This window comes from Phyllostomus discolor, chromosome 4 (assembly GCF_004126475.2).
Source record: "Phyllostomus discolor isolate MPI-MPIP mPhyDis1 chromosome 4, mPhyDis1.pri.v3, whole genome shotgun sequence".
Classification (NCBI taxonomy): Eukaryota; Metazoa; Chordata; class Mammalia; order Chiroptera; family Phyllostomidae; genus Phyllostomus; species Phyllostomus discolor.
Genome location: NC_040906.2, coordinates 121,387,819 through 121,412,552, shown reverse-complemented (window position 1 = coordinate 121,412,552; position 24,734 = coordinate 121,387,819). Strand labels below are relative to the sequence as shown.

The following is a 24,734-nucleotide window of genomic DNA, read 5'->3' as shown; positions in this document are numbered from 1 at the left end:
CAACAGAGTCTCATGTGATCATCTGAGATAAAGGTGAGAAATTAAAGGACAAACAAGTGACTCATTTAAATGGATATGCTTCAGACAAGAGAAACCTGTAATTTCTCTTAGGCGTGCTTGACTTGACAGACCCATCCAGGGTGAATCACAGACTTACACAAGCCTCGAAACCCTGGGCAGTTTTACAGTTCTCAGGCCAGCCTCTCACAACGCACAGCTGGTTTGCTCGGGGCCTCCCAGATCTCCCTTTCAAAAAAAAATGGAGAAGGAACACTGCCACTGAAGGGTCACGGTTACCCACGGGAGGTGCCAGGGCAGACACCCGTGATGGTGGGGCCCGGTGGTGGGAAGCTCAGCGCCGACCTTCCTGCTGCACTGCTCTGTCTCCTGGATGCTGTGAGTACAGATGCCACACAGACACCTTTTTCCTCCGGAAGACAGGATTACTTTTGCACATATTGCAGAATGGGGAAGCTATGTGATTTAGGATGGTGTTTTCTGGAATGCTTGATTAGCTAGGAACCTTTCCTAATATTATCTAGAAATTAGCTCAAGTTTGGATTATTTTCTGTCTTCTTTACATTTGTTTATCTTTAAAAAGTCATTTGTCAGGCTCTAAACTGCTCACTCCTAGGAGTGAAAATGCAAAACACCTTGTCAGGCAATTAGACTCTCTTCTCCATTTGTCCCCTTGCTTGATAAATGGATGAGCAAACCAGCTTTCGATCCCCTTTCTTTAGGCTGAATGTAAAGCCAGATTTTTTTTTTTAAATAAGACTTTTTTCCCCCTTTGAGCCTTCATCTGAGGGAGGACATGTCTGCATGTCTGCTGACCCTAGAGAGAGAGAGGAAGGAGGAAAGAGAAGGACAGAGTTGGAGGGAGAGTGGCTTGGGGAGAGAGAGAGAGAGAAAGAGAGACACTAATGTGAGAAAGCCATCGATTAGTTGCTCTCTGTATGTGAACTGACTGGGGATCAAACCTGCAACCTACTATGTGCCCTGATGGGGGATCGAATCCACAACCTTCTGGTGTATGGAACAATGCTCCAACCTATTGAGCAACCTGGCCAGGGCAATAAATCATTCTTTAGTAGTTTTTTTTCTCCTAGTGGGCTGACAACGCTGTCTTTATATCAACATACAAGGAAACATTTCTTCCAGTTAGAAATTGCTAAATCCTTTTTGCAAAAGCATCTCCCCTCATTTTGAGTGACCACTAGTACAGCACTGGATGTTTATGTTTCTTTACTCTGAGGACAATTGTAGGAGTGCAAAAATGTTTTGTCACAAGGTGCAAGTTTTTTAAAGTGTCAGCACGCCAGTGAGCTTTCTTCATGGAGCAGAGCAGTTGCTCAGTATGTCAATTTCTTTAAAATCATCTCAGTATCAACATAGTTGGTTAAGATGCTGAATGCCTTCCAACTCTGAAATTGCATGATTCTTCAAACTTGTCAGCATTTGAATCCACACTGCAGTTCTCAGAAAAGATATTGAGCTACAAAGAGATTGGCTGGAAGCCATCTAAAGTAGCCAAGGATGAGATGTTTCTGATTCTAATAGATCTTTTTTATCTTTCTTTCCCCCAAGGCTCTTTATGAAACAGCTCATCCATGGCAAGGGAGAACTGGTAAGAGTGACTGCATACACAGTGCTATTGAGGCCAAGAAACACTAACTCACTAGACCTCCGACCATATAATCAGAGTTCTAATTACACTAATGGAATAGTGGGGCATGCAGTTATGAAATTGGGCTTTGGGGAACAAAGCACATATACATACCTCGAAATGTGGGCCACCTAACTGTAAGTTTCTCATTCCCCACTTAACCTTCCAGAACTGATCCTTCCCACCAATGGGACTGGCCAAGGAGTGTGAGGTGAGATGCCACCTAGAAGATTAGCAAACCACTGAGAATATGCCCTCTCTGTCACCTTGGGTGGAGTTTGATAGAGAGAAACACTTTGGGAAAGTGTTTACTTAGTTTATAGGAATTCCCATGCAGCTTACCTTAGGGTGTCATTTTGCATGAAGAGTTTTGGGAGATCACACCTTTGGAGGTGCTCCTTCCTCCCTGACTGCAGTTACAGTTCCCAGGCTGTACCTCTTTATTTTCTTTGGGAGTCCCAGTGCCAGCTCTCACTCAGCCTGTTCAGACAGGCGGGGTGCCTGAGGCTGTGTGAGTCATGCCCTACAACTCCATCAGAAATCAGCTCCATGACCAACAGAGGCAAATTGTATTTTTGAATTCCAACTCATTCAGAAACTCAGCTCTAAGTACAAGGAAGACGGGACAAATAAGAGATGCTTACACTGCCATGCTCGTGGCTGACATCACTCATCTGGCATGACATTACATCTTGCTAAACCTTGATGGGACCTTACAATCCATTTTAACATGAGGCTCAAGATCCAATGAAAAGGATGTCCGTAGTAGTCTAGGAGCATTTCTACTTACATTACCACGTTCCAAGATTATCTGGAGTCGCAAATATGCTCACACCTGCCACTCTGAGACAGGCCTTGTGATTCTAAAACAAAAACTCTACAAACTGGCATTGCTCTCTGCAAGGGTCATTGGTTCATTCTTTCACTTGTCCACAACTGTGTACTGAGTATCTTTTAAGTACCTTATGCTCTGCTAGGGTATCAGGGACAGAAAAACTTCCCTCCGTGTTCACATCCTCATTGATGGTAATATGATTTATTATTTTATTTTTTTTAATTTTTTGCCTATTCTACTAGATGCAGCCCAATTTCTCTTAGGCTCTGGGGCTAAAGTACTAAGTCTTGTGATCTGTTGACCTCTCGTCATTACAACTTAGAGTCACAGCAGTGGTGTGGGAGGCGCCTTCTCTGTGAATCCCCTGGGAGGTTGATCCTGAGATACATTTCTTCTGGAACTATTGGATCTAGCTATATTTTCCTTTAAGCCTCTGAGGACAGCAAATACTATTTTCTCTTTCTTATAGCAGGGAGCCTGGCTTCCATTCAGCAGTCTAGAATGCTGTTTATTATTAAATGAGAAACAAAAGTGGATGTTAGTGAGTAATCACACTTTTACAAGGAAGCAGAGAGAGAGGCAGGTTGTGGAAGCAGGGGTAAGAAATTTGGGACATTATTTTTATAGGTCCTGAGAAGCTTTCATCCCAGGTTCCTTGTTGCTTTTATCTCTGAAATGTTCAGACACTTTGGGAACAAGATACGGAGTTGCCTTTACTGGATGACTGACTAGTATACAAGCTGGAGGGAACTTCTTTGTAAATGCCACATAACTCTTTAAATGTAAAATTGCCACAGTCTCTGGCAGGAGTTATTTTGCATCTTGTTTCCTCTTGTTTCCTCTTCTTCTGTTTTGTTCTCCATTTCTGAGTCTACCTTCCTTTCCCTGGTGACCATTCCAAACTTCTCATTTCCGTGTCACCCACACCTGCTGTCCCTCACCTCTCCACCCTAAGCTGCATGTGTCAGGGTAATTTTGACTCACTGTACAAGTTAAAGATGACCTGTCCACTGCCGATCAGGATTGACTAAAGCCAGGACTATTACTCTATGATGGGCAACTTTAGGTCCAGAGAGAGGAACTTCATGGAACTTCTCTGAAAGTATCAGCACAGGGACGGGCATGGGGCACATGCCCAACAAGTGCACGTAGAGCCTGAGTTGGGACAGGTTAATGGGTCACACTCCAAGATAACACCTTGTCCTCAAGCAGCAGCCTTAAGTCCTCCCAAAGCACTTTTGGTGACCAAGTAAATTAAGTAAAACCTGGGTCAAACAGTTGTTTTCCTGGAATAATCCCCAGAATTTTTGCTATGCACGTGTTTGTGAGAGGCAGCAGTGGTGATGGTGGTACACATTGTTTCCCAAACTGATCTGACTTTGGAACCTCTTAGGCTTTTGTGAGACCAGTGTTCCACAGAAACCCACTTCAGGACATGATATGTTGGCTAAATATAATATATAAAACTCTATATTGTTTTCCTACTAAAAGTAAAGCAGGCAGACTTACTGAATTCATAGAACATTTAAGTCAGTGTGTATCACTGTCCTCAGTGTTTTTCTTCAATTTTTTAGTTCTTTAGTTTGGTGCCTGCTACAATCTGTCATTAAACAAATGGTGAATCCCAGGCATAACTATGCCTACTACAGCACTATTCTGTCAGGATTGTTGTTTACTGTTTTTATTCCCCCAATGGGTACTAAGATCTTGATTGATTGATTGATTGATTGATTTTTAATGATCAAAGTTTATTTTATGAATGTAACATTTGGGGATCCATACAAAATGAGACCCTAGGATCTTGATTTAAATAACCAGTGATGGTTCTTTCAAACAATGTTCCCAGACACTGTGCCCAAGGAACTTATAGAAGTAGAGATTTCACAAATACACACAATTGTTAGATAAATCTAACACACTGTAGAACCAGAAGTCAATAAATGGTACAAAGGTAATTTGAGCATAATGTAGACAGGACAGCTCTGGAGTTCCCATGTAGGGAAGGATCTGAGGCTGACTCCAGCCCCTCTTTGCTAGGAGCTGCTGGCATACACCTCGGCCAGCAGAGGCTGCCTTGGTTAGAATCACATCTGAAAGCCTCTTACTATGGTCCTATCCGTGCTTCGCTCATATTCTTCTGGACAACCCACACTCTTCCCATCACATTTAATTTAATGTCTTTAGATTTTGTGTCCTTGTTCTTTTCTTTTTCTCATTATTTCAAGAGATAACTTACTACAAGCAGACATTATGCTAGGTATTGGAGAGATACTTTATTTGTATTTGCAGACATTTTTCAGTTTGGAACGATGCCAACTCCACTTTAATTGCTGTATCTTTATCAATGATACATCTAAGAAGGTGTGCTTTCTTCATTCTGTCCTATAAAATGTCAGCCTCTGATTTGAATTAGGCTGGCAATGCCTTTTTTATATTAAAATGTTTCCATTCTCAGAATTTTTAAACACTACTCATTGTCTGCTCTGCAGAGCACTCTGGCTTTGGGCCGCAGCAAGGGTCTGATTCTGAAGGGAGGGCTCCTATTCCACAATTTCTGGTAGGAAGAGAAACAGTCCAGCAGGGGCTAACCTGAAAACATCTATCCATCTGACCCATAGTTGCCAATTAAAATGGGCAAAAACAAGAATGTTACAACTCCTCCTGGGTAGTATCATAAACATTCTCTACCCCTTCCCAGCACACATTTATAATAACTGAAAGGAATTTACCATATAGTTATTATACCAAATGGTATGTGGGTTACTTATAGCAGACTATAGTAACATGAATGATCAAGTAGCAAATTAATCAAAATTAATTAACTGAAACTCTCCAAATAACCAATTATGCTCAATTCAAAGTTTATGTTTTTATGCCCATGCTAATGATTTATATTGCATATATATTTCTGCTTGTGAACTTATTAATTTATATGAATCCATGAAATGCACTGTTATTTAATAAAATTCCACAGAGAGCATAATGATCCACATAAAATGCCATGACTATTGGACCCTCTACTTGAACTCTTTCAGGAGCTGCGCACTTAGAGGCCCCAGCACTGGTTGGGGGAGAAAACATTCATGGACTCCATAATTCACACCACATCCCAACACATCACTATGCTAAATGCCCAACTTTCTTCCAGCAAGGTTAGCTTAAGTAAAATTCCTATATTGAAAACTTAAAGAGTAAAAGTGGTGCTTCTGTGAAACCTTAGATAGCAGGCATTCACCCAGTGAACTGTGCATTTCAAACCATCTCCTCTAGATAGGAGAGATTTATCCTCAGCATTAGTTCTATTATTTGGTCCTAAATGTAGGTATCTTTTCTCCCTGATACAACAAAGAGGTTTCAACAGAACTGTAAACAAAACAAAAGAGAAAGAATTGAAATGACTGCTTTAGTGGGAAAAGTAAACAATTTTCAACTTGATAAGTAATGAATCTTATAGTCTATATTAATTATGCTTTTCAAATTGCAGGTCCCAATCCATAGGGTTATGAATTCAATTTAGTTTTTGAATTCAATTTAGTGGTGGCAACCAATTTTTAAGAGAATTTCAGATAGAACAGAGTGTAACATAAGATAAAAATCACAATATATCATAGTGTTCATTATTTCTTGTAGGTAGGAAGGATAAATACTTTTACAAAAAACTATTTTAAGTATTACAAATACATATTTTTCAGTTTATATAGATAATCCTCTCTCTATACATGTATAATATATATATATACACACACACACACATACATTCATCTGTACACACTGAATCACAATATATAATCTGTTTCTATTGTGTCATAATAAAACGTTTGGTATATAGGTGAAATACATGGATACATTTAAGACAGCCTATACTGGTTTTTCTGGTACTTCTTTTCATGGTCATCAGTTAAAAATTTATCTAAATGATATTATCATTGCAAATTGCTTAGTGTGCCCATACACCAATATGCTGCATGCATGAGAACTTCTTCCCACCCACACTATAAGATCATGAATTCTGCACACATATTCCAACACCTATGCAAATCTATTACCACACTTAGCTCGTCGTCCTGCCATGTCCACTTTCCCCTGCTCAGACTCGCTCTACAAGACTGTGGTATAATTCAAAATACATCCCCCCTGTTCAATGGTTAGGAACTCAAAGGCAACTTTAAACCCAAAGACCATTTGAAAACCTCCCTGTAAGTGTCTGTGTCTCATCGTTGCAACTGAAGGCCACTGGAGTCATGAAAACCCATCTTAGTCTTGATCCAGACAGGAAAAGTTTGACCCCATATCAGTGAGCATTGTCTGTTCCAAGGCCACTGCTTGCCTAGTGAGTCTGGGGAGATCAGAGTCAGTTTATCTTCATGTGACCATAAGGGAATTTCTGTATGCCGGAGGCTGGGCTGCCAGGCCTTGCTCAGTAGGTATGATATGTAGATGACCTTTCTTCTCACGATCAGTTTGACTTTCTTGTATTCCATACTGGATGCCCTTTATGGAAAGGACAGCAGTTTTTATTTATGTATCCCCAGTGTCTGATATATTTCTCAAGGCACTTGAGAAATATTGATTGGTAAAATGAATGATCATCTTGTACTTTATGCAACAAATCTGAAAACAGGCTCAGCAAGAGTCGACTAGTTCATCAACAGCACGGATTAGATTACAATATAGATCTTGCTGATTCTAAAATTCATGATATTTTTACTGTACCTGTACTACCAGGAAAGTCATTCTAAGGGGCTTTCTTCCCAATAAGGGGTCTTCATTGCCTCTATCCTGAAAGAAAACTGTGCTGATAATGATCCTGATCATGTTCATAAATATCAACTGTTGTAAAGATACTTTCTTGGAGATTGGATTTTGAAAGGTGGAACTATCAAGAAGAAGACAAGAAACAGAGATGTGGCAAAAGAATAGAGAGTTACCTCCAGTGCCTCTAGTTTTTCTTGATGGTAGTTTATTAATCTAATAAGGAGCCTTCGTGCTTGTCTAATAGCAAACAATAGTCAATATTCACTTCATTTTAACTTACTTGACTACATATGCTTAGAAAAACAGTATACTGTAGGAGAGTGATTCTCATCTGGGGGCAATTTTTCCCCCAAGGCACAGGTGGCAATGTCTGGAGACATTTTTGGCCATCACAACTAAAGAGGAATCTGTTTCTGGCAACCAGTAGATAGATGCCAGGGATGTTGTTAAACATCCTGTAAGTCACAGGACAAACAACGACAGAGAACTATCCAGCCCCAACTGTCAATAGTGCCATCATTGAGAGACTCTGCTATAGAGATTAAGAACTGATCTCCATGCAAACCATATGGGTTGAACTCTTGTCTCCACCATTTTTTTATCTCAGTGTTTTGCTTATAGTTTCTCAAGTCATTGTGTCTTAGTTTCTCCATTGATAAAGTGAAGACAGTAATAGTGTCTTGTATCGCATGCTTAAATGAGTACTTTTAATGAAACAAAAGTACTAGAATAGTGATTGGCAGATAAAAATGTTTAATGAATTTTACTATTTAAGAAGCTATTAAATAGTAAAGACATCATTGAAGGATAGTAAAGTTACTATTAAAGAAACTATGGGTTAAATAGGAAATGATGCTTTGGTGAACATACATTCTCCCTGGTACTTCCATCATTCTTGCCTACTGTTTGTAAACATGTCAACAGCTAATAGTCTGATTTTTTTTTCACATTTTAGCTGGCTTGAATGTAGATGTTGGTGTCCTTCCCTGGGGTAGGTTGTTTGGTATAAATATTTTGGAGCACCCCGTGGAGTGACTAAGTGGTTGGCTAGTCTTTAGTCTGTTAAGAATTGTGTTATTTTTGTGACATTCTCACCTTCATCTGGATCCACCTTCATTCTCTATTGTAGGGGAAGATCCTAATGTGTGAAAATGAAGCACCTTCCAACCATGATTTTCTGTTTAATGTTATTTGTGGCCACAGAATGTTCTCACTATAGAACCAAGATCCACACAAAAGTAAGTTTGACCCATTCTTATGTGGCCCCATGAGAAAACTGGCAGTTCCCCTAGATGACTAGATGTATGATAAACAACATGTTATATTAAAGAAATTTTCCAGTGATTGCCATTTTACTCTTGCTGATAGTAGTTTTCTAAGGATAGGAACAAAGAAATGTTGAGAGGTGGCTGGCACTTGCAACAGTTTAGTTGCAAGGTGCAACAGGGTGCAACAACACAGTAGAAAAATCGATTGGCAAACCACAGAGAATGTACAGAGGCAGATACTGAGAGGAGAAAATACAGTCATGAGCCTCTTAATGACAGACAGGGATCATTCTGAGAAATGCATTGTTACATGATTTACGTCATTGTGTGAACACCATGGAAGGCACTTACACAAACCTGGGTGGTATAGCCTGCTACACACCCAGGCTATGTGATAGACCACTGTGGTGCACATGGTCTATCATCGATGGAAGTGTGTGACTATACTAGCCTGGCAGGTAAGCAGTTTGGGTTCAGACCTTAACTTTGATTCTTGTTAGTTACACAAGTTGCTTCACTTCCCTGAGTTTTAATTTCCTTATTTATAACATGAAGTGTTTTTCTTCTCTTAAATAACCTTTATAGTCCTTTATAGCTATAAAAGAGTTTATGATTCTATTATTGCAGCCTAATGATTATTTCTAGTATCAGCTTATTTATTCTTTTCTAACAATATATAATATCTGGTGGAGTATATTTGTTGTATTTCACAATTACAGGTAAGAGAATTAGAGAGGAACTTAAGGGGTTTTAATTGCTATAATTGTCTCTGTGCTCTCTCTGGGTATTTAAACTTTCCAAAAGATGTACCCAATTCACTAACCTGACATTCACAGCCCAAGTGACCACTGTCAAGGTTCTAGCCCTGCTTGGAGGGCAGTGCGTTCTCCGTCCATGCTCATATCCATGTTTCCGTCAGCAAGTTCCTACAATATCATCAGCACATGAACCTGATGCATTTTTCTTCCCAGTCCTGAACACATTTTCTCTTCATATCCACATGGAGCCTCTAAATTGAGATGAGAGGAGAGTTCCACAGTAAAGAGGACCTTTGGGGATTTATGTTTTACAGGATGGAGATAAACAACGTTTTGAAGAGAAACCCAAGATTGGAAAGATACAAGGTATGTGGCTACAGAAGAGTCTGCTTCCATCTGGAGACATGGCAAGCATGTCCCCAGACCACAAGTATTCCAATAAAATAAAAATTTCTAATTAAGTTCTCAAGGTTTACCAGTATTGATAGATTTTCTTACAAACGTGCCATTAGCCATAGCATAGTTAACAAAGCAAGCTGGCAAATATTCACATGTTCTAGAATAGTAGATCATTGTTTATTTTTTAAAATATTTTATTTATTTTTAGAAAGCAGGGAAAGGAGGTAGTAAGAGAGGGAGAGAAACATCGATGTGTGAAACATTGATCAGTTGTCTCTCACACCCCCACAACTGGGGACCTGGCCCACAATCCAGGCATGTGCCCTGACTGGGAATTGAACTGGTGACCTCTCAATTCACAGGCCAGCACTCAATCCACTGAGTTACACCAGGGTAAGTGTTTATTTTAAAACCAATAAGGGAAATCTGAATTAGTGAGCTAATAAGAGGCAGAAGAAGATGAGGACAGAATTCATTCATTCCTTCATGCAAAGATATTTTAAAGGTTGCTTACATGTATGTAATGCTTTGGTGCTGGGGGTATGCTGAAATGGTGTCAGATATTGTTTTGCTTGGACTAGTGGTCATCCTTAGGAAGTGAAAGACAAACTATGGAAGTAATCATTAGTTGAAAAGAGTGAAATCATGTGATTTTCACCCAAATAATAGAAATGACTAGATTCTGCACAGTCATGGGCAAGTATAATGTTAGTGGCCAAGCAATCTACTTAGATATAGAACTGAGAAAAGAAAGAGGAAAGAAAGGGAAATAACTTTATTGTGCATTTATGGCCTAAGTGCTATGCAAGTTGCTGTCTCATTAAATGTTTGTAACAACATCATGGTACCTTTCCAAATGTTATGGATGAAGAAATTGAGAAGCACTTAGCTTAAATAACTTGCCAAATTAATACACTGGATAAATGGCAAGCAAAGATGAAAAGCCTCTTGTTTCCTTTCTCTGTGAATGGAGTCATCCACAAAGCTACCTAAGCCTTAAATATAAATGCATTCCTTAATTCATAGCCAAATGAAATGGTCCACACCTTACTGATGTCAACACCTTAATAGCTTTCAGCATCATTTACTTCTTTTCATTCCTTTGCCACTATCCTAGAGAAATTCTTCCTAGGAATCCTTAAACAGGATTCTTCATTTCTGAACACCTTATCCCACGTCAATCCACTCTACTGATGGACGAAGTTAGTCATGCCACCAGATTTTGTCAATAAAGTTTTATTGGAACACAGACATGCCCATTTATTTATATATTTTTTAAAGATTTTATTTATTTATTTATTTATTTATTTATTTATTTATAGAGAGGGAAGGGGGAGAGAGAGAGAGAGAGACATCGATGTGCAGTTGCTGGAGGTCATGGCCTGCAACCCAGGCATGTACCCTGACTGGGAATCGAACCTGCGATACTTCGGTTCGCAGCCTGCGCTCAATCCACTGAGCTATGCCAGCCAGGGCTATATATTGTTTTTGACTGCTTTCATGCTACAAAAGCAGAGTTAATTAGTTGCTTCAGAGACTGTATGACCAACAGTGTTGAAAATATTTACTCTCTGGCTAGTGTAGTCATATTAACACATGAAAAATAGGATGACTGATTAAATTTAAATTTCAGGAAAAACAATGAGTAATAATGCATGGGCCATATATACCCTAAAACATGGCTTACTGTTCATTTTAACAGTTGATCCTCATTATTTGTGGATTCTGTATTTGCAAATTCCCCTGCTCCTTGAAATGTATTTCTAATCTCCAATCAACCCTCTCAGCTTTCTCCATTATTCACAGTCATTCACAGAACAGCAAAAAGATTGAGTTGGCCATGGTGCAGTTCCCAGCTGAGACTAAAGGTGGTGCTCTGCCTTCTTGTTCTCGCTGTTATTATACACTAGCATTAATTTTTTGGGCTGTGTAGTGCCATGTGTTTTGCTTTTCTGTTGATGATCTCGCTGTTTAATATGGCCCCCAAGTTTAGGGTTGAAGTGTTATCTAGTATTCCTAACAGAGTTGTGATGTACCTTATGGAGAAAATATTTGCATTAGATAAGCTTTGTTTATATGTTGTCATGAGTGATAGTGTTATTGACCATAAGTTTAATGTCAACAAATCAACAATATATTTTATATAGGGTGACTTTAAATAGAAACTCATATAAACCAAACATAGATTAATACTGATTTGCTGACAAAAAATGTTGGAAGCAGATGCTCCCAGAAACTAACCTAGGAGCCATGGTTAGTCTGCTGATTCAGTGTGTGTGATGGTGAATTCATAGAAAATAACTATTGTGAATAACATGAATTGACTGTATCTGGAAAAAAAATAAGATTTAACTGAGCTTCCTGTATTTTACTTGCCATTTATCCCACCCTTTACAGAAAATGTTGCAGACCTCTGATCTATGCTACTGTTAATCATTTTTGAAAAACAAATTTAAGCTTGTTTTCTGGTAACCCCTATGTTAGCATAGCATTCAAGGGCCTTCAGAACTCGACCACTGCTTTGCTGCCCCTCCTCATCTCTTGCCACTCTGATGCTCTCTATACTAGCCTTTCTAAATGACAGAGATCCCTTCTTTCCCTGTGCTGTTCACTCTGCCTAGCAGACCTTTCTTACTGCTGAGGATACAGGTCAATGTCACCTCCTCCAGAAGCAACCCAAAATCCCCACTATGAGTTTGATGCCCCCATCAAAGTGTAGAACTGCTAATTAGATTTTTCTCTTCCTCTTTTTTCCTTTTCAGAGAAATGCCACGGACCTTGCTTCAGTCCATCCAACTGCACTGAGCCTTGTGCTCGGCCCTTTCATGGAGAAATAGGATTTACGTGTAATCAAAACAAGTGGCAAAAATCAACTGAAACATGTACCAGCCTTTCTGTGGAAATGCTTTTTAAGGTGAAGCCTTTGTGTACTACTGGCTACAGGAGCTAGTCCTTCAGGGGGTGGCAGAGGCATTTTCAGTGTGTTCTGTTCAGCGTGACAACAAGTCTCAGATCAGGACTTAAGAAAATCTAGAGTGGATTGAATTGGTCTCTCCTTTTTTTACCCAAACTCAGATTCTCTCCTGTGTTCCCACTCTCTTCTTCTCCCTTTCAGAATCGTTTCTCAAAAACAGATCTGAAACTCATTTATATTATGCTAAATGCTTGGAGGTTAAAGTTTTAGCTCTAAAGATGGAATTGCATGCCTCTTGAGCTAATCAATTAATCAACTAAGTGTGTCTAGAATTAAATTTATTTTCATCTTTTTTCTAATACTTTCAATCACTTGACCAAAAGAAAAAAGAAGTGTTTGACCCAAAAGAAAAAGAAACCCAATGAATACAAGAAATCTGAATTCAGATTAAAATATCCTGTCTCATGTTCTTTAACTTAGGCACCATGTCCACCTACCTTCTCTCCAATCCTATAGTAGCACGTGGATCTCTTAGTTTCCTGAAACTCCAGCAGTGATTTTGTAAAGGGGTTATTATGGAGTCTCTGTCACTTAGCATAGATAGTGACATTCAAAAGTGAATTAAATGTAGTGAATTATTGTTTTGACTTATCCAAAGTCATATTCTGGGCCATACTGGGTAAAAGTAGGAGGACATGAGTGAATAATTTCTTCTAATTAGTGAACTCAGCTTTTCGAAATTGCACTTCCTTCCTGTTCCTTGTTTGACCTGCCAACCTCTACCACCACCCCCTCCCCTAAAATTTTATGCAGCTCCTCTTAAAAAAAATAATAGTAATTAGACAAGTTTTGTTTCTAGAATTCCTCCGCATCTCTGGAGAAAATTGCCTTTCTATAATACTTGAGTTAAAGTCACAGTCCTGAAAGCAAATTCCAATAGGAAAAGTCAGAATGCTCACTTCTGCAGGAATTTTGATAGCATCTCCTGCCTGTGAGTGACCACATCTGACGCTCTCTTCCCTTCTTAGCACCAAAACCACTTTCTAGGATCATTTGCTTCTCTGTCTGGTTTCTCCATGTGAATCATTTGTACCTTTAACTCATTTAGTCTGATACATAATAGTTGCTTAATCACTTTTAATAAAACAACTTTTTTTAAAAACAACAGGACTTAAATAGTGCATCACGCCTTTCCATCGCAGCACCCTCTATACCCCTGCACATCCTTGACTTTCGAGCACCGGAGCCCATAGAGAGTGTGGTGCAAGGAATCCGGAAGAACTGTGTGCAGGACTATGCCTGCATAGTCAATGTCGTGAAATCCTCGGAAGCCACGTCTGGAAATATCGCGTTTATTGTGGAGATATTAAAAAATATTTCTACAGACTTGTCTGATAATGTTACCCAAGAGAAAATGAAGGTAGTTGTTTTTTGTTAATGCAATTAAAAAACTGACCCTTATTTTCCATGAAATCTTGCACTTTAACAGTTTCAGATATATGTTTCAGGATAATAACTACTTTCACCACAAGAAGTATAACAACAATAACAGAAATTTCACTTTAGTTTTTCACGTTGATTCATTCTGGCTTATGGAAGTTGTCAAGAAGTTAGAACATTGTTTTTACACATTTTTGTATAGAATTAATATTTTCAGAAAAATATCATGTAGTGATGGCTATGAGCAAGCTCATGTGTACTCCAGTGTTTCCAAATTTTTATTCTGTAGAACATAATTGTCCTGAGGCTTTCATTTTTAACAGAGAGATATATAGCATGGCAGGTGTAGGGACTTTGAGTTAAACAGGTTTCTTTGTGGTAGGACTTTTTAGAGTTTTTAATGTGTTCATGAATATTGGCACTCTTTATAAGAATGGGAGCCATAGTGATATGGCATTTCTCAAACTTAAGTTAGAGAATTGATCCCCAACCCCCTTTATTAAATAGTTATTATTATTTCATGGGAAACTTGGATTATACATACTGCATTTTGGAAATGCTTCCCTAGGCACATAATAAAGCAGATAAATTGTATCAATGATACATTTTATTTTTATTTAGTTTTAGAATTCTTCTACTTTTCTTCCCTGCAGGCTTACTAGCATGAGATGCAATGAACAGGAAATTTGGAGAGAAATATGTCAAATAAGATCAGATCATTAGATTCAGAAAGTTCAGACATTAGAAACCAACTTTGTAAAATAAAGTGCAAATTCGAAGTATAATATCCACTTTTCTCCATTGCAGAGCTATAGCATAGTGGCCAACCACATCCTTGATACAGCAGCCATTTCAAATTGGGCTTTCATCCCCGACGAGAATGCCAGCTCGGATTTGCTGCAGTCAGTGAATGTGTTCGCTCGGCAACTCCACATCCAAAATGAGTCTGAGAACATTGTGGATGAACCCTTCATTCAGACGAAAGGGTTTTACCTCAACCACAATACCTCAGAGAAAAGTTTCAGATTCTCCAGGAACATTAACAATACAACGGAGGATATCTTAGGAATGATAGAAATTCCCAAGCATGAGCTGTGGAAGCTGCCACCAAATACATCCCAAGCCATCAGCATAGCTTTCCCCACCTTGGGGGCTGTTCTGAAAGAAGCCCACTTGCAAGATATGAGTCTTCCCAGGCCGGCAAATGGTCTGGTCCTTTCAGTGGTTTTACCAGAAAGATTAAAGCAAATCTTACTCACGTTTGAGAAGATCAATAAGTCTCGGAGTGCCAGGGCTCACTGTGTGGGCTGGCACTCCAGGAAAAGGAGATGGGATGAGAAGGTGTGTGAAATGACATCAGATACCAGGAACAAAGTGAAGTGCCGGTGTAACTACACCAATGCAGTCATGTCTTTCTCCATCCTAATGTCCCCCAAATCTATAGATAACAAAATCCTGGACTACATCACCTGCATTGGGCTCAGTGTCTCCATCCTTAGCTTGATTCTTTGCCTGTTCATCGAAGCTATGGTGTGGTCCCGGGTTGTTGTCACAGAGATATCACACATGCGTCATGTGTGCATCGTGAACATAGCCGTGTCACTCCTGACTGCTAATGTGTGGTTTATTATATCCTCTAACTTTAGCAAAAAAGCCCAGGACCACAACTGGTGTGTTGCAATGACATTTTTTAGCCACTTTTTCTACCTCTCTCTGTTTTTCTGGATGCTCTTCAAAGCACTGCTCATTATCTATGGAATATTGGTCGTTTTTCATAGGATGATGAAGTCCCGCATGATGGCCATTGGCTTTGTCATTGGCTATGGATGCCCGCTGATCATTGCTGTCACCACAGTTGCTATCACTGTGCCAGAGAAAGGCTACGTGAGGAAGGATGCCTGTTGGCTCAACTGGGATAACACCAAAGCCCTTTTAGCATTTGCCATCCCAGCCTTGGTCATTGTGGCTGTGAATCTACTTGTGGTTTTGGTTGTTGCTGTCAACACTCAGAGGCCCTTTATTGGCAGTTCCAAGTCTCAGGATGTGGCCATAATTCGGAGGATCAGTAAAAATGTTGCCATCCTTACCCCGCTGCTGGGACTGACCTGGGGTTTTGGAATAGCCACTCTCATAGATGGCACTTCATTGATATTCCACATAATCTTTGCTCTGCTCAATGCTTTTCAGGTAAGTTCCAAGAGGGAGACTTATTTTATTAATTAATATTATTAATGAATATTTTACATATGACATTATTATTTTATACTTTGCTATTCTGGTTTTCCAACAAAATGGCTCTGATTTTAAAATATAGAACATAAATATTTCTTCCATTTCCCTCTATAACTTAGGGACATTTAGATATGGTATCTCTCACAATATTGATTATTAAGTTGCATTTAACTGATTAGACTGGTTGGGTGGGAATTTTCTTCTTTCTCTCCACCCTGATCCATCTATTTCCCTCCTAAAGTTTCAATGTAAGAAGAAGTCAACCTGAGTTTTTTAAGGACTAGTCTTTGGTCAAGGATGTGTGAGGCTACACTCACACATCATGCCTCAAAACAAGCATTATTTCTACTCTTTCTCAAGTAGTTCCAGAACTCGGTGAAATGAGTCATTTTCCACGGTGTGCCATTCTGTTTGGGTGTTAGCCAGTCAGGACTTGTCATGCCTCTGTTCCCTGTGATGTAATTGTAGGTTGTTATACATAGAAATAAATCTTACCACATGTCACCTGATCCCAAGAAAGTCACTCTTCTCTGGGCTTCAACCTTCTTACCTATAAGATAAAAAGATGGATCTAATATGATCTGTATTATCATTTTTCCTTAACATACCTGACTGGCATGGTTATCCTTCTCACAGCTGTTTGACTCTATCTCGGCTACGAAGCTTGCACGTTTGGTAAACTGTAATTAGCCACACCGCTTTCCATACCCATGGGTAACAGACAGTTTGGCAAGTTTATAGTCTTAATTATGTTTTTAATAACGGGTTGGCAAACTATGGCCTGCTGACTGTTTTTGAAAATAGTTTTATTGAAATACAGCCATACTCATTCCTTTACATTTTGCCTCTGGCTGTTTGGAGCTCCAGTGGCAAACCTGAGATATTTGCAACAGAGACTGTGTAACCTGCAAAACCTGAAGTATTATTATCTGCTTCTCTGAAGCAAAAAGAAAAAAATTGACTAGTATTTATACAAAATAAATATAACTGCACAACAAAGCAGGAAAGTATTCCTATTAACATACCATTATCACTCTACTTAAAAATGTGGTACAAAATATAAAACAAGCTTCAAATAGATGCCAACTCAGAAACATTATACATCTTACTCATAATTCTTTAATAACTATGGAGAACATTTATTTCACTCTTTTCCTTACATTACTTTAAAGAGAAACCTTTGCCTTAAGTTTTTTGTTATATATATTTTTTAAACCAAAAGCTCTTGGGCTCATGTAAGTCTCCCTAATGCTTGAGAAATGAAAGATTTTCACTAATTACTCTAGTGGCTAATGATCTTATCCTAATTTTACTTTGCAACTTAATTAATCCTCAGAAAATTTCATGTTTTGTTCAGATCATTTATTTTCCTCCTTTCTTAATAGAAAGAAAACGCTAAAACAATTGTGACTTATATGTTAAAATTTCAGTCTTCTGATCAGTGTTTCTTCATCATACAACTGTGTGTAGAAACCCAGGCTTCTGTCCATTCTCATGTCAGGATCCAGAATTTTCTTGAATCTCAACTCCCAGCTTTTAAAAAGATTGCCTTCCAATTGTTGGAACTTTGTAAGCAATTAAATATGTAAACTTGAGGAGACTCTGACTTTATCAGTTTCTATAGTTCTCTTTTATTCAGAAACTTCTTCCACCAACCCTGAGACTCTGGTGTGAAATTAGTTTAGAATACATTTTATTTTCTCAAGACACTTTCCATGATTGTGAGTTTGAGCTACAAGATCCCATGTCATGTCTTATTGTCATCATGAGTGAGAACAATTATCTTAATATTGGGGGAAGAAAATACACAGATTTAATAAGATTGAAAACTCTTCCCTACATCTGTAACCATTTAACAAGTATGAATAACTGCGATGCACAGACATGAAAGAGATCTTCGTTCTTTGAGGTACACTGAAAAAAATAGACCGTCCATCAATGCATTTTTATTTGAATCAGTAGAAAGTAAAGTTTCTAATGTCTGATAATAGTCCTGGAAGATATCGACCAGAGTGGTGTTAATATAACAACTGGGATATTGCCTGCACAACTGTCTCTCATACTTCTGTTGAATTTTGCCACAGGGGTTCTTCATCTTGCTATTTGGAACCATTATGGATCACAAGGTAATTTGAACTTGTTCACTCATTATAAATGATTTCCACAATGGCTGGGAGAAGCAGGAGGGTGAAACAGGTTTGATCAGAGAGCTTTGTCCATGGCAGGTGGGTTTGTAGGGGCGGTTCAGGGTATCAGCTGTGAGGGGGGAAGGAAAGAACTCTATTCTCTCATTTCCTGCACTTCTTCAAGTCAAAAGGAGGCTGCATATGAGTACAGCTGGTGAAAAGAATAAAAACTATAACTGTAATTTTAACCTTAACTGTAAACCTTATTACAACAATACCTCAACACTTATCTAAGCATTACTACTTGCCAAGCACTGTGCTAAGCCATTTGATGCTGCTTCTGCCAGTGTTACTGGTCTCACAGTTTCAGGACAGGGCTCTGGGCATTGGGAATACTGTCATTTCTACACTGTCATTGCTTCTTCAGATAAGAGATGCTTTGAGGATGAAGATGGCTTCACTGAAGGGGCAGCCAAGAGTAGCAGAGGTAAGCCATTGTCTTTCGATCTCAACACTAGAGGGTCAGAGTGCTCAGAAGAGTCACGCAGAAAAATATTTTAGCTCAGCACTCAGGATTTGTTAACAAAGAGAATTATTATCATTCATTCATTTCTTCATTCTACAATTATTGGAGTATCCTAATAACACTTACAATGAGCAGAATATACCCCTCAAGAGAATTTTCCACATTGGATATATTTCAACCTGACATTTGTACCACTGATATGGGTAATGTGGATCCAGGATCACAGGTTCATAAAATGCTAGTGGGCAGAAATGAGAGATGAATGATAAGTGAGATTCTAGTGCACCTCCCTCATTTCACAGGTAAGGAAAGCAAGACTCAGAGTACTTGAAATTTGCCCAAAGCCACCCAGCTCACCATGAGAATTAACATTCTGCTTTCAGGGCTGGTTCAGTAAACCATACTCTGTTGGACTGAAGCATCCGTGTACTTATAGATCTTGAAGGTGACCTTTGTCATCCCTCCAGACACCCAGGAAAATTGCTACCATTGCTATGTTAATTAGAAAGAAGTCATTTACTCAACTAACAGTTTCTAAATAAGAACTACTTCCTTAAAAACAAACAAATAAAAAACTATCTGGGCACTTTGGGAATCAGCATTAATGGTTATCTAGGATTAAGTGTGACTTTTAACATAGTTCACCAATTCAATGACAGCCATTTTCTTCACCTTTTAACATCTCTGAAATTGAAATGTATCTTCCAATCGATGGCATGTATGGTTTAATTGGCAAGTTGTTTTTTTTTCTTTTTCTTTCTTTCTGGAACATAAAAATAATATTGAGCTTCTGATGTTAGCTCCAGTTAAACATGATAATTTAATTCTGTGTAGCTGTGTCAGTCTAGGTCCTTCTCATGTCTTTACCTTTACATGTTTTTCTCTTTACCTTTACATGTTTATCTTTACATTTACATAAATAATGTATGCGCATTTTTGTCAATGCGATTACTCATTGACATCACACTTATTTTTGTTCCTATATAGAATGCATCATTAAGCCCAACCAATGGATCTAACTTAATGAATCGTTGAGCATGAGATGTAAGTATTAAAAACTCAAGGGGAAGCCTCACTTACAAGTTGTGGCAGACCACTCAGTGCCCCTTCTGAGCATGCTCTTCCCTCCCCTGTGATGCTGGGGTAAGCGGGAAGGGAGTAGGGGGACATAGCTTTCAGACATCAGAAACTTCTTTATTGCCCAGCTGGTACACAAAAATATGCACATCTTCTTTAAAAACCTATGTCATCTCAATTTACAGGACCATCTCTTAAACATACTTTTTTTCTGTCCCCAGTGAGAGGATGCTCTCATCACACCTGCACTGCTACAGGATATACCTTGCTGTCCACAGCACTCACACACCTAATTCCATCTTGGCAGTGAGTGGTGGCACTTATAATAGCCCAATTGTCAGAAAGAAGACTTAATTGATTTAAATTGAAGAACAACAAGTCTGTGTCTCCCTAATGAAGTTGCCCTCCCACCCCAAATCATTCCTCAGGGGGTATGGGTGGAGTTGCAACAAATTAGCTGTATGCTCATGTCCAACCTCTGACCTACACAGGAGAAATTAGGGGAAAACAAATATTAGGCAGTCACCAAGCGGAGAAGTTACAAAATGGCAGCCAGAGGCCTGAAAGGCAATAGAGAATAGAGAAATGTCGGTAGGAATAATCAATCTTGATACAGTTTTGTCTTGGAAAGTTTTGCGGTTTCCTGCACGGATATAGATGGGTCTCAGGTTTTGTTTCTGAGCACCACCTGGCAACAGGCACACCCTTTTTTACATTCCTGTCCTCTCTGAGTCATAGCTCATATATTCCGCAATGGGACAAAGCAAAGGCAAATCTCATGGAAGTAAAGAATCCTATAGGGACTTTCTGCGTTAACAGATTGTACAACTGGATGTGCTGGTGTCCCAGAGAGAGGGAGGGAGAATGAGGAAGTCTCTGTTAGATACATTGACTGGCATATGTGGGGTGCTGGGAAACCAGAGGAAAACACTGGATTATTACCCTAAATCAATCATCCTGACATTTGGATTTTTATATGAGAACTTTAAAAAGGAGGTGGGAGGATTTAGTGGAACTTAACAAAGGTTAACCCTTCTAACCTTTGCCCATTTTCTAGCCCATAGGATTCCTCTGTGGTGCAATATCACTATAACTTTCCCTGATTAGTCACTAACCGAGAGGTAGTTCAGATGATCTATTAAAGTTAACCTTTCGATTAAGGCCCCAGTTGGAGCTGTGCAGGACTTTATTCAACTGCCTCAGATGGAGACCCTTCCTCCTGGGGATGGTATAACCAGCCATTCTGGAGAAGAGAGGCATGGTTGTAGTCTTACGCCCAGCTAGTGGCTGTAGTAAAAGTTGGAGAAAACCAGCAGAAGCCAAGATCGGGGACTATGCTACTCGGTAGAGCTGGGGAGGTGCACAAGGCTCAGACCTGTAGTAGGAGCAAGTGTAGGTAGGAATGCACTCACAACTCTCCCCAAAGAAATCCACATAATTCTTCAATTTATATTTTTGAGCCCACAAGGTGGGGGTGAATCAGGGGTTACATTTTTTCAGTACATCCCCCTCTGTAGGCCCAGGGCTTACTGAATTCTCTCAGTAATTGGGCTGTGCTTACCACTTCTGGTTGCATGTGGTATCAGAAGGATTCACAAACAACACCTTACATTGTGGCAGACCATACTAGGACCCAATAAGTGTTCAGAGCAAGGATAAGAAATTCACACTAAGTGATCTTCCCTTGTGAAGAATAGAGAGCTGGCAGCCTGAGGGAAGTCTTTCAGCAGATATCAGAGATCAGGCCTCATCCGGTATCTAGGGCAGAATTGCAACTCAGCGACATGGGTTGGTGGTAAATGCAAAGCAGGGTCATAGTCCGGGGAAGAGCTAAACCACAGGGTAAAGGTCGTATTTCAGACCTTAATTCAGGATACAAAATCGAAGACTGATGGGGTCTCAGGAGATGTGCAGAGTTCAAAGGGGAAGGGAGGTCAGGACTGGACTTGTTTGAGGTCCCTGAAGGTGGTGGAAGCTCTTCATACCCCAGAGACTTCAGATTCGATTGCTCTTAGGAACTTGATGGGAACAGGATTGTCAGGAGGCCCCAGGGTCAGTGAAAGATGGCAGAGCTGTGAAAAACGGGCAGTTCGCTTCAGGTATAGATTCTCATTGGGAGATTCCATCTTGGGAGGTGGGGCCAGGTGGGGGACCCCATTTTTATGGTAAGCCACTGGTACATTGTGCCCTCTGCTGGTTATATGAAGGGTGGGCCTTTCCTAGAACCCCAACAGAGCCAGTTTCACCCAGAACGATTTCAGGTTATGGCTCAGTTCCCTTAAAATCTCTTCCACATGTTTGTTATGCCAGAAACTCACCTAAAAGTTTCTACTCTTTATTACACCATGAAAAATAACACTGTTTGACAACTACCCAGAGAGAAGCAGCACTGTTCTCTATGTGAAGTTGTAAATGCAGAGCTGCAGCCGTTCTAGAGACCAAGCTTAGGGAGCAGCGGAGGAGGGAGAGCAGGCACTGAGCACTGAGTTCAGGGTTCAGGGAGCAGCATGGGGAAGGCTGGGGCACTAACCAACAAACCCAGGAGAATAGCCTTCCTACTGTGTGACCTTCAGGCAATTGCAAAATGCCCTTGTGCCTCCATTTCCTCATCTGCAAAACGGAGCTAGTCAGAGTACACACCTTCTAGGATAGTTTCAGGATTCAATAAGCTAATACATTAAAAACTTGTAGAGGAGTTCCTGGTTCAAATTAAATCATCAGTAAATGCCAGCCATCATTCTTTCTGTTGACCAGTGCTTCAACTGTGTTGCCTAGGCTTTCCCATTTCTCACGGATGTGTTATGCCCTGGACTGAAAACTGAACTCCAGGAGAAGGAAGGCTGGCATGAAAATAGACAGTTATGCTTCCTTGCAAGGCTTCCTCTTCTTGCCCGGAGCAACACCTAAGCTCTGGATGTGAAAGTGTTTCTTGAGGAAAAGTTGGTGCTAAAATTTGATGACTAGGCTTTAAAGAAGCAAATCTACTGACCCTTTGACCTACCAACCCTGTGACCTGCCCTTGACCTGCAAGAGCTTGGCTTCTTGGACAACCTTGGCACAATTAAGACTCAACCTGCAAGCTATTTGACAACCTCTGGAAAAGCTTGAGGCTACTGAGGCCCTGCTGGACTTGATCAGCTCTCACTCCCGAGCTGGCTGGCACCATGCCTCCTGGGCTCAATCACCCACCATTCTGTGTGGGCCCTGGGCATGTGGAGGGACAGGAGTTGGATTTGGTTTCAGAAGTAGGGTTGTGGGTGCAAGTGGGAAGGAAGGTGGCAAGGGAAATATTGAGTCTTCTTGGAGACAGTTAAGTCACAGCAGGCAGGTTTCTCAAAGATAGAGAACAGAGGAGAAATAAGAGGACTTTTAAAGGTGCTTTTGATTTTAGTTTATTTTAAACCTTGAGTAAAATTAATTTAGCTACTAGGACATTAGTTTCCTCATTTGTGAAACAGGAAAAATATCCTTATAGGTGTTACTGTTGTTGTTTTTGTGTGTTGTATGTCTGTTTAAACACTGTATAAAAAGAAGATTCTCACTGTTATTTTAGAAATTAAAATGGAAATATTGACCTTCCACAACTTCTTCATGTGTGAGTTCTTTCAAGATGAACATTTCCATTGGTACCACAACATTCTTGGGTATCAATCCTTTTATCAGTCTACCTGAACTTATTGATCAGATGCACAGGAGGCCAGGGATGCAGTCCTACTGTGTACTGGTAAGGTGAGACCTGGAAATACTTGGCAAATAGCACTACTGTCCTTCAGAGATGTCCCATGAAATTGCTATCACCAGTTTGGTTTTTAACAGAAAACCAGTCAGCAGGGCTGAAGATGGCCATGTACTTATGGGTAGAGTGGTTTGATCAAAGCAGAAACATGAAAGCCATTTGGTCACCTCTTTTCACAAAACACACAAACAAACAAGTGCAGACCTCTTTGTAGGACTGCTTTCAAAACCTTTCAAGGACTTTCAAAGCACTGATACTTTAGGAACAACGCAGGGACTGGTTTCAAACCAAATAGTAATTATTCAAGTGATAAAATTTTCCAGTCAATTGGAAATTATGCTCCTCTTATGAAATTAAAATATATTGTTCATAGCGAGAAACATGAATCTAACTTCCAGATTTATAAAGGTTCCTGAGCACTAATTTACTGACTAACATTTCCTTCCTAATTCCTGCCGTTATAAAAACAACTTTTGTTTCTCTCAATACAAGGTCTAGAAATTCCAGAGCATCATGTAATTCAAGCCAAATAATTGCCTTTAGATCAGTAGATCCATTTGCAACTGTTTACAAGATTAAATTAATAATTTCCTAATGCTGATAGCATTTAAAATGAAACTCAACCACCAACTTACACCATACACAAAAATAAACTCAAAATAGATAAAAGACTTAAATATAAGTTGTGACACCATAAAGTCCTAGAGGAGAACATAAAATTTCAGATATCCCACACAGCAATATTTTCACTGATATGTCCCCTAAAGCAAAGGATATAAAGGAAAGAATAAATAAATGGGACTACATCAAATTAAAAAGCTTCTGTATGGCTGAAGAAACCATCAGCAAAATGAAAAGGGAACCAACCACATAGGAAAATATTTTTGCCAATGATACCTCAGGCAAGGGTTTGATCTCCAAAATATATAAAGAGCTCACATGACTCCACTCCAAGAAGATAAACAATCCAATTAAAAAATGGGCAAAGGACCTGAACAGACA

General features: G+C 39.5%; 1 protein-coding gene across 2 annotated transcripts; it reads left to right on the top strand.

Moving 5' to 3' along the window:
- Nucleotides 1-23,550, top strand: ADGRF4 (adhesion G protein-coupled receptor F4). 2 transcript variants are annotated; one of them, XM_036024216.1, is made up of 11 exons: nt 1-396; nt 1,588-1,627; nt 8,386-8,494; nt 9,597-9,648; nt 12,444-12,595; nt 13,764-14,015; nt 14,843-16,222; nt 18,352-18,393; nt 18,821-18,880; nt 19,907-19,963; nt 22,772-23,550. In XM_036024216.1, the coding sequence occupies exons 3-10, from the start codon at nt 8,408-8,410 to the stop codon at nt 19,952-19,954; spliced, it is 2,073 nt and encodes a 690-aa protein (XP_035880109.1). In that variant the 5' UTR covers nt 1-396; nt 1,588-1,627; nt 8,386-8,407; the 3' UTR covers nt 19,955-19,963; nt 22,772-23,550. The 2 variants fall into 2 exon arrangements, with proteins under 2 accessions (XP_035880109.1, XP_028364249.1); XM_028508448.2 differs by lacking the exon at nt 1,588-1,627.
- The last annotated feature ends 1,184 nt before the right edge of the window (nt 23,551-24,734 follow it).